This window comes from Anopheles nili, chromosome 2 (genome assembly GCF_943737925.1).
Source record: "Anopheles nili chromosome 2, idAnoNiliSN_F5_01, whole genome shotgun sequence".
NCBI lineage: Eukaryota > Metazoa > Arthropoda > Insecta > Diptera > Culicidae > Anopheles > Anopheles nili.
Window position 1 is genome coordinate 19,746,208 of NC_071291.1, and position 15,915 is coordinate 19,762,122.

Consider the following 15,915-nt stretch of genomic DNA (forward strand, 5'->3'; position numbering starts at 1 on the left):
TAAATCTTTCCACCATCGGGTTCTGCTCCATGCGACCCTCGGAGTGCGTCCGAAATGGGAGAAAAGAAAAGAAAACTCCCACTTCAACTGAGCTAAAAACACATGCACACCCACGCCAGCGGTGTCCTTGTGCACGTGAGCACGATGAAGAACGCCTTGCCGGTTGCTCTAGTTCTTGAATTCGCCTCCCGATGATGGTGGACGCGGTTTTCCATTTCCACGGACCGTAAAGTTGCGCTGTCCACGAGCGCACATTTATCATTTTCCCATCCCGCGGGGGCCCGTCGTTTTATGGCCACGGACGTGACGTCCTCGACAGGCTTCCTGCGGTTTTTCCCGGCGCGGTCGGTTTAGTTCACACGTCAGACAGTCAGGACACATTTTGTTCACCGGGTGCGGGTTGCGAGCGATGCATTTTCTTGGGACCTTTGGTTTTAATTTTCTTTCGCGTTCTCACACACACTCTGTCTCACTCGCTTTGTCTTACTCCGGGCGCCGGTGGGATAAGTTTCTATCTAGCCTCACTCAAGCTATTTAAAGTTTCATTCTTTACGATCGCTAGTGACGAAAGCGATGGGGGTTTTAATTTATTTTGAAAACATTTCTCACCACGGGATGGCTCGTTTGTTGCGTGTTTTTTTTTTGCGGAATTCTAACCGATTGTAAACGGTGCGTTTTGACGTTTTTGTTTGCTTTATGACTGTGATGGTCGTAAATAGCGGGTCGCGTTAAAAGTGTCGTAAATAATGCCCCTTCTCCACTGGCGCATGGTGGCAAATGATCGAAGGAATTCACGCACCTAAAGCGCCTGGTCCAACCTTCGGCACTAGCAACGAGAAATAAGCCTCACACGCCAGCCATTGGTGGGTGCGATGGGATTCGAACATGAGCACGTTCGATCTCATTAGTTAAACGTTCGTGCAGGATTATGCCCCTTCTGGCATGCGCGCAGGATCTCTTGCAGTTGGCAGGCCGATTGCACTGCACGATGCACGTTTGCGTCATTTGTAATTTATGTCGCTCGAGCAGGAGAACGAGATGTTCAGCCAGCACGTCACGCACCTTCCGCAAAATGGAACGACCAAAGACTTGTTTGTGTGTGTGTGTGCGTGAGGAAATTTAAATTTTTAATTAAAACATCCCGCTCCGGCTGGATGGAATCGTCGAATATTTTTATTCAAATTAGCGCCCTTTTTGCGTTCTGCCAGCATTCATTTGCTGCTGACTTTGCAATCCTCGGCTCGTTGGTGACGATTTCCATTACACCGAGCAAACGCACCACTGTGTAAATGCAGCTGTGGATGCATTTTTCCGGACGCCCTCAAAGGGGGTGTGGATTTCCTTACTGCTTGGCGTCTCGACCGGTCGTTTCCTTTTTATTTATGCAAATGCCCCCAATTTCCCGCCAGCCGGAGCGCACTAGCTCGCGTAAAGGGCACGGTCCTACTTCAAGCATCCACTGCAACCGGTTCGGTGCGTTTTTGTTTCGAGTTCCTTCCGCCCAGGTTCGAGTTCCCGACGGGTTCCAGACTGCATTGGCTAGGCGAAGACGGTGGAGCAGAATAAATAATTTTCTCGTTAAGGTTCGGGGTTGGGTTTTCGGTACGGGTCGAAGAACGCAACCATCGAGGTGTCTGGCTTGCGTTGTAATGCCAAAAGGTGCATTTAAAAATCAAGCAAAAAATCACCCCAACACATCCGCCCATCACCGGCTTTTGGCGATGGTCCCGGGCGAAATTAACCGTCGGTGAAATTGTGGCCAACGCGGACAAAAGGGACAACCGGGGCTGGAAAACTCGCTCTTGCTTTGCTCGCCCCCAAATTGCGGGAATGCGTGCCGACCCTTCGTTAAACAAAAATTGCACTCCCCAAGCTGACCCCACCGAAGGGAAAAGAAGAGTCGTTGGCTTAAATGAAGGGCATTACAATTCATGCAACATTGAATTCGGTGTTTCTCGCGTTCCTCCCTGCAGGCACGGCGTTGTGCTCAACGAGCAGTGGGACCGTTTTATTGGGGCGCTTTGATTGTCCCGTCGGTTCCCTCGAGAGAAAGCGGGCCCTTCTTTATGGCGCAATACAAACTAATGACATTTATTTGATCGAGGAAAATCTCCGACTTTTGGTTAGAGCGGAGAAACGAAAAACGCTTAACAAAACCGCAACCGATGTGATTTCGGTGACGGTTTCGAACGGGTCGGCCACTCGCTGGTCGTTGGTTTTATGGAGCAGTTTTTCATCCGTTTTCCATCTCGATCGGCGAATGGTGTGGGCAAGGATTTAATTGGAATGTTTTGCATGGCGTAGTGGGTGGGAGAAAAGGTAGCATAAATTTCGTGTTAACGCGCAATTGAAACCCCCGAAATGTAGCTGAAATACACATGCGCGTTCTCGGAACGAGCGATGATTGATGTTGCATAATTTCGTCGGATGAAAAATAAACGCTTTTCACTCATCATCGCCCAACGCGTGGGGCGTGATGGATTGGGAAATGCTTTTAAATTCATAAAATAAAACCACCGCCACCATGTGGAACATCTCTTAAAGATTGACTCAAAACGCTAATGCGTGTGCTTCGCGCATCGTTCTGCGCGAATGGGAATCCTTCTGAGCACTCCATGCGCTTGGATATTCACCCGAAAAGAAATGGCATTTCATCATTCCCGAGCACCATTACGCCGGCATCGTTTCACGCAAACCGAACGAGGCGATTTATTCCGATCGTTACGAAAACGGCACTAGATCATTCTCGCGTCTTTCGCCGATCCATCGCCGGTCAATGGAGAGCCTGGCGATGCTGGAATTCGCGATTGATGCGTTAAACAAACCCCAGGCCCGAGCGTTCCAGCACGCGATGCCATGTAATCACGTAAATATTTGGCACGATGCCGAGTGTTTATGTGCACTCCCGCTGCCAGGGCCCTCAGCAGGACTCCACTCGGTCTTCCGGTGGTTTGGAAGATGGAGAGAAAGCAACAAAAAAAAGAAGCTGCTTGCGAGCATTTTTAATCCCCACACCGCGTAACGCAAACATCCGTCATGAGGGTTGGTTCCTACGCGGGAGGCCTCACACAAGACCGCAAATCAAACGAACTCCACTGGCGTGGCCAGCATCGATAAACGCACGCAGGCGAATGAAACCCAATAACATCGATTCCGCCCGCTAACGACGACCGCCCACGACTTCTTGAGGGTCGTTTCCGATCGAGCAATGAGCGATGGTGCGTGTTAAAACAACGCCCGGTCTGTAATAAACGCTGCCATGCCTTCTCGAACCCCAAAATCCGCGGGTGGCTTTTGTCGCAGGGTTGTTTGTGTGGGGTGTGTGTTTTTTCCTCCTGATTTTTTGTTGTTGCCAGTGAGACTCCATCCACACCTTCCAATCACACCCAACAACCTCCCAAACCTCCGTTTGAACGCTTGATGGATTTCAACGCGTTTACGGACGCACATTAAACAGCGGGAAAAAACGGCCCATAAATACGTGCCTCTGACCACCGCGCCAGGTGACGCCGGGTTCCGAGAAAGGATGCGTGCACACTCGCAAAGCCTCCGAAATGTAATTGATTGCATCAATTAATGAGCTCGCGCTACGTGAGGATGGCTTACGTGGTGTTTCGTCCTCGGCTGTATCGAATATCACCCGACCGTTGAGGGCGTGAAATATGCATGGTGAGGCGGAAAATCTCATCCCACGAGCCTCGCGTGGTTACGAGTCCCGCACGAGTTGCATAAATAAATGGGCATAAATCTGCACGCCTTTCCAACCCTTTCCCGGCAGGAGGTGTTTAAGAGTGGGAATTGAGAAGAGTTTAAATTTGTTTATTATTAAATCTATGCCCAGCTGGCACTCTGCGGGATGATGGCGCGAAATGAATTGCGTTCCCGAGGGAAAATTGCATCATTTTCCCTCGCCACAGAAACGGCAGTCTCGCATCGGCTTTTTATCACTTAGAGGAAAGTTCAGTCGCAAAACGAGCTCCAGCTCGAGGGCTGGTGGGCGGATGTAACGCTAGCGCCACATGTGTTCGGTGTTTAATCTCCGACCGAGCGAGAGATAGAAAATGAAACGCCAGCACTCGCCAGGCGTTACACAACGCCACAATGCCCCAGGATACTCTCGAGGGGGGTTTTCACAGGGACGAAACGAACCGGTCGATCCGTTGCGAGATTGCAGAATAATCATAATTCCTTCGCTCGCTAATGAGCGCCGTGCCGTGCCGTGTGCGTGTGCATTGTTGCGCATGGTTGCCGATTTTCCGGATGCACAACTGACGCCTCCACTTCCCGTGGTAAGCTGGTGGATAATTGAGCACACGCTAGAGCTGGCCCCAGGGCGAACGAATAAAAGTCCTTACCGAGTGGGAAATGGTTACACCATCAACAGCCCGTACCACACGCAACAGGGTGCCACGTGATTGAGCCGTAAAAGTTTTGTATTCACCGCGACGGAGCTGATTCACCACCACCGGGACAAAGGAGACGGCTCGATCCTGATTGTGGTCACATTGTGGGGAGTTTTCGTGGAGCCGCTTTCTGATCCAAAGCCGTGGCACAATATTGGTGCGAAACTTCGAACATTCCCAACCAAACAGCGAGTGGTCCTGTGATGTCCTTGACGAAGTCCCGCTCGATTGCCCGTCTGATGCGGGAATAAATCCCGGCGCCGGGTACGGTTCACCGGACAGCCATCACCGGCTGGCTGTGGTTTTCCAACACCCGGTTCTAACCGCACGCACAGGGCTTGTCGATCGTGACTCGTAGGCTCGTGGCCGCGAGCCATCGAACAGGGTGCTGAAGATTGATGTTCGAAGCTGGAACGCTCCTTCCGCCATTCGCTGAGCGAGCACGTCGACGTCGAAGCAATGTTTGTGTTCGTCGGAGGACTTCAAAGCGGTCGGCAAAATGTGCCACGATCGTAGCCAGCTTGCGGTTGGCCCTTCGGTGGACCTACGCAGGAGACTGAGCTGAGCAGATCCGTAGAGCGGTTCGAACATGTTTATTTACAACTTCGGTGGTGAAATGTTGCCTTTCTTTCTGCGTTTTACCTGGCTGAGCAGACGTGCGAGAGGTGGCATTAAGGTGCATTATCCTGATGCCGGAACGGTTTGTTTGCGTTCGCTACGGTCACTGTCACCGTTGGGGCCCCTTTCGAGTCGGAACGATATGAAGATTTAATTCCGCTCGCTTGGTGAAATAAAAGACGAACGGTGTGGTGGTGTTGCAATAAAACAGCCCGCTTGAGCCCGCTGTAGCGAGATGCGTTTCGATGCAAAGCAGACGGGCTTTCCAAATCATCGCGCTTTTAAACGCAACGTTAAGCGCTTTCCAAGCTACGAGTCCTTATGCCGAGCGGGATGTAAAATAAGGGCATTAAATTCGCCCATTAAATCTGCACCCATCCGAACCGAACGAAACCGCGAGCAATTAAGCCTCGCTCGGCCACACGAAAACGCTCAAACGCTCGTCATTAAAAGGAGATTTTTTGTTGTTGTTTTCTTTCATTTTTTATCCTCCCACCCGTTTTAAAACCTCGTGCCCAACGGACAGGTTGTAAAACGCGTCAGACGAGGCTCTGGCAGAGGGTTGGAAGGCCCTTTGGCAACACGCAACAGAAACAGTGCCCTCCGTCCTTTCATGGTGTCCCAGGCGTTGGAGTGTTTTATTTGTTTCACCTTGAAATCGATCTCCTGTCGGCTTTAAAAAGGACTGGTTTTTACCACGCCTGGCGTCTTGCTGAGCCGGTGCGCATGTTAATGCGCTCGGTGTGCGAGCGACCCATTTTACCGCCCGTAATTTATCAATATTTCTGCAAAGTGGAGAAAAATAATAACAGAAGTAAAAAAAACCCTCGTGCATTAAAACCACCCCGGTGCCGGGGAGCGAGAACGAGCTAATCCCGCAGGCTAATGGAGGCCACCTCTTGCAGACCCCGGTGTAGATCCGTGTCGAGGTCCTGCCACGGTGCATCTGGAATACCATGGCCACGACGGGAAACCTGCCGGGAAAATGGCGCACACCAGGTCTGGGACAGCTGCTGATATCGCCGCCAGATTGCACCGTTGCGATGGCGCATTAAAAACAAACCAGCGCGAACGAGACGTCCATAAATAATAAACCAGCAAGAATCGTATGCACCGAGTGAGTGGTGATCGTCGGCTGGCTAAAAATATCCGCATCAAGACCAAGCGGCTAGAGAAATCCGTCGAGTTGGGAAGCGATTTCCCATCGGGGAAGCTCATCTCCAGCACTCCGGTATCCAGCACTGCCGACATGGCGGTAGCAAGCTCAGGTTCCAGCTCAGGTTCGAGGTGCCCAGAAATGGTTCCCCGAACAAAAAAAAACAAGTGAGAGAAAAATAACAGGAGCCCCTAGAACATCGCACCGGTGTGACTAGGGCTGGGAAATAGCAGGGCGCAATAAAAATAGCACTCAGCGTACAGGAGAAGCGAATGGGTATCGTCTTTTTTTTCGGGATGTTTTATGGTTATTGGGAATGCCCTTTGATTCCCGCGGGTCTCCAGCCCCACGATTGAGACACTTGGCGCATGGGGATGCTGCTGTCGCGGCCAACCCGTTCGTTCGTTCGGTCGCTTCTGGCTCGTAAATAAAGCTGTTATTCTTAATTCATATTTCCACGCGCGTCTGCGCCCGCTGGTCGCCAGCCGCCGAGACAACGACGAATTTGAACACCATCACTGGAAGGGTCCGCCCTGACGGCGTGGCGTTTTATTGCGCACTTAGAACGCCAGGAGTGCGCGCGCGTGTGTGTCGGTCCTGCCTGGAACCGGCAGGAATGCTGGGAATGTCACTCGGGGACACCCGTTTGAATTTGAATGGACATGGTACATGGAATGCCGGTCTGATGCTTTTCGGTGTTTTTTTTTTCTTCGAAAGTTCACTTCGCTCGTTTTCGAGCGAGAATTAAGTGTCTGTGACCTTCTCGCGGTCGTATGGTGCCGCTCGTACGACTCGAAACTGCCTCAGATCGACGTTCGACATTCCGGGTTCGCTCCGCGGAAAGTATCCGATTTCGAAACCCCAAACCACGGGCTCTGGTTTGGAATCTCTTCATCCAAAACGAGCTCCGAGATCACGCCGGTCAGATAATCGGCCGGAAAGCGAGAACGACCCTGCTTCGGAAGGATGCTAGATCGTGTCACCCGTATCAGCTTGCGGTGAAGGGATACAAACCCACCGAAGCCGCCTTTAGAACCCTTCCACACGAGTGCACCGGTTGAGGGTATTGTGTTACATTAATCGGCTGCCAGGCGTCCGGCGTTGCGTCAACGAATGCTGACATACTTATTACGAGTCGTACGCCGCTGGAATCGGCTCGGAATGGCTTTTCACCGACAAAAGGAACCGTGACCGTGCGTGCGTGTGCGTGTTTTGTTTCTTGAAAACTAATTTCTTCACTTACGCCGCGTCGTGGTGGTCGGTGGCGGCAAAACTTTTAGGACAAACGTACCGGTTCCGGCCCCTGGGCTAGTAAAATAAAGTTTTTTACAGTTCATTCACGTACATCGCCCATCGCGGGTGCTCCTTCGAACTCGTCCTTTTTGGAGGCGTATGAGCGAGGGAGTCGGTTTTCGGGACGGGCGTGTTTTTTTTCTTCTCCTACTTTTCTAGTGCCCCCTTCGACGGTACTCCTCGCAGAAAGCCCCACGCCCAACAGTGGTCGGCATCGGTGACGGGCCATGGAAAAGTTTAATGACTCATGCGCTTGAGGCATAAATTATGCGCCATGTACTAGCCGGCAGGTAACGCGATTCCGCCCTGTGACCCGAGGGCGTCGGTGGCGTCGGCAGACGTGGCCGGATTCGTCACACTTATTACCAATTCATGACGTGTAGGGTCGGCTGATGAGCTTCCAGGGTGGCGAGGCTGCTGACGTTGGCGTCAGTGAAAAGCTGGGAAAATTTCACATTTCAGCCTCACTGACGCCCCCATCGAAGAATTACACCGCGTTGTGAGTGTTCCTCGGAAAACGAACCGATCTATTTCCCTCAACGAAGAACGAGCGAAAAAGAGAGAGAGAGAAAAAGTAGTGCCACAAAAGGACTAAGCGTCCCAGGGGTGTTCATGCATGGTGCGTTCGATGGGGAGATTTCAGCAACTGTTTAGCACCTTTTCGGGAAAGATACCGCATGTTTGCTTGGGCGCGGGGCGATGAATTCCGAACGTCGTTACAAACGGGAGAAGTGTGAAAGAGAATTATTAGTCTAATACACCGAGTTTCGCGCGGTACGTGAAGCGAATCGGAATGCGTTCGTTTGGGTCGGGACGGCAAGGATGTCAGCATCGGCGTACGAATTCAATAACGATTAATCCGTGTGATGCCATCAAAGACAGGCGCGCTTTTTCGAGTTTTCCGCAGAATTTTCCCAGTGCCAGTTCCCTGGGGAAAGGAAAAGAGGACATTCCTGGCGGTCCCAAGATTGGTGGTTGTTTTCTTTTTCGGTCCGCTTTCTCACTCTCTCTCTCTCTCGCGTTCTCATGCTCGCTCGCTTTTCTTTCGCAAAAGTCGTCCGTCGACACGACAACACTCGTTGACAACTACTCGCCGGAACGTGACAACATTTCTGAATTTATTATTTCCCCTCCGTTCGGCTCTCGCACGGGGCAGCAGGAAAGGCGAGCCACAATCAGCGTCATTCAACCTGCCTGCTCCCAGCTCCGGTACCGGCTTCATCCCCATCCCAAGACGCCCAGGAAGTCAACTTCGAAGCCGTGGTTCCGATAATAAAATCAAACCGTATTGGAAAAACACTCCCCCGGTCCTTCGGAAGCCGTGCTTTTTCTTGCGTTCTGTGGAAAATCCCTCCCATCATCAGCGACCGTGGAGTGGGACGAGAGAATTTTCCGTTTTCCGAAGGTTGCACATTTTCATGCCGCCACGTTCCAGCCGCTCGAGTCCCACTGTGACGGAATAATTCGAGTGGTCCGTCCGCACCGTGGGCAAACACTTCTTCGCCAACCGGCAGAACTTCGGTTCAATTTTGTGGTCGGAAGAAGATTTATGTGCCCTTTTTTTTCGCTAACTCCCCTTTCACTCAACCCTCCTAGGATCCGGACAAACGTCTTTCCCTCGAGGAAAAAAGAGAGAGGGTCCACCGATCCGCAGAGCATGTTGCCGATGAACTCCACCGTTTTGCCTTTGTGTGCCGTCTGGCAAGACGCTCGCTTCGACCAAATCGGAACCGCAGTGGTTAGCCCTAGTGTACGGCCCTGTAATCGCGCGATGGCGCACAGAAAAGACGAAAAAGAAAACTTCACTTGAGCGAAAAACTTTTGCCATCCTTGCGACCAAACGACTGAATTAACCAATTCAGATCAACGGATTTCATCGCCCTGCTGGTTCTTCTGGCCCTTCCGAGGCCCGGGAACCGACGACGGGACGGATGTTGAGCATTTGGCTCCATTTGCCTCATCCGTTAGTCAGCGAGCGAACAGTCGGCCGATCGGGTTCGGACAAAACGGCCCTAAACATGAATATGTAACAAACGCCCCAGCCGGCTTCAACTCGATTAGAATGCTGCGCGAGAGTGAACCCGAGTTTGTCCCGAGGGAGCGCGCAATAATGCGTTGGAAAATTATTCAAACTTCAAGCCCGTCCAACGAATCGACGATGGCTTCCTTTCCAACGCATCCCAATGGGGATGCCGCCATTTTCGCACAAATCCCCCTACCAGCGAGACGAGCCAGCACACTTTTGGCCATCGTTCGAGCAAACGGCTCACTGTTTTTGGGGAGGGTGGGTGGGAAAGATTTCGACAAAACTCCGCCGGGAGCGATTGGCCGCACAAGAAGGAGCGCGAAAAGAAACTTTCCAAACAGGCGAAAGTAACAAACAATATTCCGCTGATGAGGATAAAGCGGCTAAATTAGTTCGCTCGTTCCATTCGGGCCATTCGGCTCGCTGGTTCTTGGCTCACGCCAGGTTGCGGTTTTTTCTTCGACTCGCGCGAATGCCGTTTGCGCACCCGATGCCTTGCGTACGCAACCCAAAGCGCGACCGAAGAATGTGTGCTGTAAATCTAATTGTCCTGATAATCGTTAATTGATCCCCGGAGAGATTACGCAGTGGCGATGGTACGATGCGGCCCAGTCGTGCCTTCGAGCCGGTCTCCTTGGATGGTTGGTCTGGTGTACGAGCTTGTGTGTGTTTATTAATACCCGCCTGCGCCAGGGTGTACGCGAATGCGGAAAATTCGTCCGACCAGCCATCGTCTCGTGGGATGGGGCGGGATTTCAGCATCTCGACGCCTCACGCGACACAGCTGAACACGCCGGCGACGACAACGATTACAACGGCGACAACAGGACCTCGGGGAGGCGCTCGGGTGGGGAGTCTGGGAAAAATAGCGCACCTCCGGACCGTCTTCCCGCTGGGGGCGCTGAATGAAGAAGTATTTTATTACTTAGCAGATAATTACAAACATGCTCGGGATTCCATAATGCCAAAGGGCCAACGATGCCATTCCGCGTGGCCAGGCAAACTTTCTCCCTGACGCAGACAGCTACAGGAGTCATTGGGTTTTGTGCGCCCGTAAAAGAACAACTTATTTTTATCAAAATCCGCCCGAATGAAGCGTATTCTGAGGACTAACGGCGACGACGACGACGACGACTGCGTTCGCGGAATCCGACGCGTTGCGGAATTCGAATTTGATGGTGGAATCGTGTCGCAAACGAGGCTAGCCCGAATACGAACACTAGCTCGAGCTACCGGGGGGTGGATAAATAAACCCATTATCGGGGTGCTTTCGGGGGCAGATTTATGGGCTTCAAATGGGCAGACACTTTGCTCTCGCGCAGTGCACAATGCGAAACAATAGCGCGACATCGTTAAACCCCTTTTCGGGTTTTATCACAGCGCTCTCTTTCGCTCGTTTTGAGTGATGATATCGTGCGGCGGCGTGAATGTGTTTCATTTTCCACCCATTTTCCCGCTAACGATCCGCCTCGCACCGGTGAAGCAAGAGTCCATGAAGACATTCCGCCCACGGAAGGGCCATGCCCCGTTTATGGCAGACCTTCGAGCCCGAGCTGAAGGTGGTCGTAAAACGCCAGCACAAGAGTCTCATTAGAAATTATAACAGAATTCCTCCCCGGCCGGAAGTGGCACTGTCACTCGCGTCGATTGCAGCGGTCTGGCGAAAACGACGCCCCCAAAAGGACACCCTTTTTCGTGCCCATTTTGCAGGCCGGGGTCTCCCAAGTGTCAGCTCATCCCACACGGACCAACCCACGACGGGATGCGAATCATTACTATAGCATAATATTTATGAGCTTTCGATGCGGGCTGCACACGCTTCCGCCTCGGGTTTCGGCTTCCGATCAGCAACCCATCGATCGAGTGCCATCGAGGACGAATTTGTGCACAATGAAGGGCCAAAAATGGGCCCTCGCCAGGCACACTCAAACGCCTGCCTTGGAGCACGCCCGTCAGCTTTCTTGGCCCCTACGCGGTTAAATGGGGCGTGTGAAAAGCGGCGGCACCATTTCCCGATTCAATTCTCGAATCTGTGCGCTCCGTTTCTGATGCCAAAAACCGCTCGAGCGGCACATATCTTTCGACATCTGCATAATCTCAATCAAATAAATCTACATTTCGACTGTCGTCTGGCAATGTGCGGAGTAGCATGTTGCGTCTCCACGAGTCCGCCCTCCACGGGTGGGCGCCATTTTTTGCACCAACGGCACTCCGGAGGTGAGGATGGAATCCGATGCGGGGCATGATTTACTTAATACGTCCTTCCCCGGCACGAGAAACCCAGCTCGGTGACTGCGAAAGACGACTACGCTTAACCTACGGCCTTTTTCCCGGTGCGGTGAATGAGCCCAGGCGATCAGCAGGCGGTCGAAGAACGCGTCTTGGCGCTGCGTGTAGGCGCTTGATTGAATCAGGCAGGCTCTCTCGGTGCCGAGACACACGGGGATCAGGAAGCTGCCGCCTTTCTGGCTGGCTGGCGCACGGAGCGACTCCACACGGATGGCTCTGTTTATTTAAATTACGGCTCCATAAGAACCCGGCTCTCGTGAGCCCTTTGAAGCCCATCAAGCAGAGCTGGGACATAAAAATGCGAAGCGTATCGGTGCGGCCATTTTCCTACCGTCTTTGGGTGGATTTTCCCTGAGCGCTCAAATCTCCGGCCTCACCCAAACGAAAAGGTTGCAAAAAAAAAAACAAGAGGTGTATTTGATTTACGTTTCGGTAAATGCTCGCCTTACCTTATGCTTGCTAGTAGACGCATCGACCGCCAGAGGGCGCCCGCAAGCACGTTGCCAAACTTAAACGATTTTCCGTCCTCCCCCCAAATGTTTTCTGACTCCCTCAAGAACATTTTCCGGGCATTTGTTGCGTTCGGCTCGGTTCTCCGGCGCCCGCGGGCTCCGCACTTGTTCTAGACCGCTTCATATTTAGTGTTTATGAGCTTCCGCCGAAATTGCTGCTTTTGTCAGGACGACGCTTTTTGTCGAAAGGAAAAACCCACCCACCTTTGTACTCGGGGGAGCGGTTGCTGTGACTTCGGTGGGGTTGAATTCCGGAACTCGAAATGGGGAATACGGCCATGTCGGGTGGGTGGGTGGTGAAAAGATTGATGAGAGGCGATTTTTCATCATTTCCATTTGTGGCCGAATCGGGAAAAAAGCTGACCTCCGTCTGGCCCGGCAGGAAGCGGCACGAAGCAATTTCCTCCGAAGCGGGCGCGCCAGTAAGATCTTTTGTCGCGTTCGATCGATTGTGTCTCCATTTGAATCTTTACGATTCTGTCCCAACCGAGAAGTGGTGAATGGGCCTTCTTTTTTTTCCTTTTTTCTCCCTCTCTCTCTGTTTTTGTTGTTGATTTGTTTCCTTTTTTCCCGGTGCTTTTGTTTTTCGTTCGTCGACGGGTCGGTCAATTTGGGGATGCCGATTCGTCTTTTCGCCCGGGCATGTTTTTCTTTCATCTCTCCCCTTCCCTCTCTCTCTTGCTCCCTTGCACCATTGCATCCATCATCACCGTCATCGCAACCGGTTGGAGGACGGCAGCGAGGCGATACTTTATTGGCCGAATTTTTATCGACAGTTTTTTGGTGTTTGGCTGCCTCGATTCCAGCCTTACGATAATTTATTGCCGCCTCGAAACGCCACACAGCTGCTGGTTCCGCTTATCCCCCTCCTGATTCCGAGCTGATGGTCCGAAAAATACGCATAAAATACCCAGCAAGGGATCAGATGCGCGACGCTGGAATGTGCGCCTTTGTGCGGCCGGTGAAATAATGATGTTACGCAAAATGTGTTTGCGTTCCTTCCGTGTACGCTTCCCGAGAAGCGGTGGCGGCCTGGCAATTGCTAGAATTATTACCGAATTATTTATGAGCGTTTATGGAAAAACGAGTCAAACGGGCCAAACGGGCGTTTTGCGTGGGTTTCAGACTACCTCACCCGGTTCAGGTCGACGAGCCCGGTGTCGATTGTTTCCGCCTATTCATGACGTTTTATGCCCATCATGTTGCGCGCACATTTCGCGGGTTTCGCGGTCTGCCCATTCGCGGGAAAATTGGCAGAATAATGAATGGTTTCACCCCGCACGAGATCCCATTCATCGTGCACTAGTCGATTTGCACCATTTTTTTATCTGTACCAAACGAATAAAAAGTGCTTCCATCTCATTTTGTGATGGCCCGGGGTATTTTCCCCGAATCAACTCTAAGCATTTCAGAATGAAATGCTACAATTACCTTTCATCTATAAATAGTTATGCTCACAAATGAGCCAATGATACATTTGAATCACTGTCGCTACTATTTTCCCGAACCGTTCTATGCTGAAGCGTAGTTTTTTCCAATGCTTCCATCGCCCACCGAAAGCAGGATGAATGTTGCCGTTATCATTGCATTACTGCTGTAGCTCACAGCATCCAGGACACGTACGTGCCTTGCAACAGCCAACGCTCCTGCAGCGGATTCATTCGTAATTTATCCCACACCCAAACAGCCGGTGTGGGTGTTGAGGCGAATGTCCTGAATCCTGCTTTCCTCGAGGCACCCTCGAGGGACGCATTCCGAGCAGAATGCGGGCAGATGAAAAATGCTTATCGCAAAAACCGTTCCACTAATGGTGCACAATCAACAAATTCGGTCGCCATCTGTGGGCAAACTTTGCCCGCCAGTTCCACTCAGTTCCTGCGCCAAAGGACACCTCCCAGCACCGTCCTGCGGGCAGCTTTCAGGTGCGCTGTGAAGAAAACTTTTCTGCCAAACCAGCGCTCCGTTCCGGCGCGAAACCACACCCGCGAGTACTTTGTCCACGTCGAAACAAAATTGTTCACCAAACTTTTTGTTCCTCCGTCGTCATCAACGTCCCATCCTTGCGCGTGCGTCCACAGACTCGCCTCGTGTTATGCCTAGCCCTCGAGGGGGCTACGTTCAAGTTTCTGGCCTTCTTTGGGACGGTTCTTCCTCGCGGGCACAAACAAAAACAAGCCAGGATTCGCCCACGGTTGCACGGATGCAGTGGGCCCGGATATGGGTCGAGCAAGGAACCCCGGAGATGGCCATATTGTTGCGCCAGGCAAATAGGCTGTGGCGAGCCATTTTCGAGCCGTGCCAAGTGGGCGCCCGGTGGCTATCAACAGTTGTAACACTCCATCAACGTTACGGCTTGATCTTCCGGGCAGCACTTTATAAACTCGGCTGCTCGATTTTTAGGCAGCTAATAGGATAAAGCTGTTAGCCTGAAATGGGGAACAAAAATGAAACAGAAAACCGGCCACCGAACCGAGCGACGCCGGCTGAGCGGAATGGCCCCAACGACGGGCCCGGTGTTGTTTCGGAAGCGTTTCTTGTGATTTAACGAAATTAAATTAAAACCTTCCTGCTAGCCGAACCGGGCCGGAGGGTTTCTCGCGTTTTAATAAGCACCCATAAGGCTCCGGCAACGGCTCCGGCTCCAAAACCGTCAAGAGAGCTTTGCCACGCCGCTGGCGACGATGATGTTGATGGTAATTTAATCAAATTAAGGCACTTTTCCCGGGTCTCTCATCTTTCTTCTCAGGGCACGCGTCGACGCTCGGTGGTCGCGAAAATTCAACCCACCTTCTCTACCGGTCTCACTCACGCCACTTCTTTTCCACTTGCAGGACCTCCAGGACCACCAGGACCTCCCGGCAAAAGAGGGAAACGCGGCAAGAAAGGCGATCCGGGCGATCCAGGCACGGAGGTAAGTACCATACGCCACGCCAACCAGCACCGGCGGGCATTTCGTCAAGCTCAAAAAACTACTCTTCTCGCTGGCATCCGACGGCGGTGGGTTTTGTGCCACAGCACAGGTTGACTGACGGATGTGGATGATCACTGACGGGAAATCCCTCGCTCGCCAGCCGGAGACGGTGACGAACAATTTGTCTTGCAGGCGATGCAGCAGCAGCAGCAGTCTCAAAGCCTTATCTTGCCGCTGCGGGTGTGCGCATGTGAACCGCCCCGAGTAATTAATGACACTAAATTACACGGTCGTTTGTTATTTTAACTCCTCCGGCGTTTCCGCAGCCACATCAGCGTGACCCCACGGCGTGCCGTTTGCGGGCTGGCCAATAAAAAATATCTCCCCATCGCATCCTGCCTCGGATCGGATGTCACTGATACCAACCCCGGGCGGTTTCGTCGTTCGGCCGGTAATTTATGGCGCGGAAGGAGAAAGCTCGGGTCAGCTAGGGGCAGGGATTGTCCGGCAAAGTGGTCCAGGAATGGCGTTTTTTGGGGCCCTGTCGGACTGTCGGATAGAATGTAGTTTTATCGCCACACGACCACACGGTTTTGGGTGTGGGCGAAGCTACTGGAAAAAAAATCCCTTACGCTGCCCCGGATCGATGACGGATTGCAGGCTTGTTTGTTGCTTCAAATCTGGCCGTTGTCTGAGCCACGGGCGTC

General features: G+C 52.2%; 1 protein-coding gene across 1 annotated transcript in view; it reads left to right on the top strand.

Annotated features, from left to right (window-relative positions):
• The window catches only part of LOC128731459 (collagen alpha chain CG42342-like), a 68,951-nt gene that overhangs the window by 15,682 nt on the left and 37,354 nt on the right, over positions 1 to 15,915 (top strand). Inside the window, exon 2 of the mRNA XM_053824587.1 lies at positions 15,129 to 15,208. Coding sequence (XP_053680562.1) covers positions 15,129 to 15,208 — 80 coding nt within the window. The remainder of the gene's footprint in view (positions 1 to 15,128; positions 15,209 to 15,915) is intronic.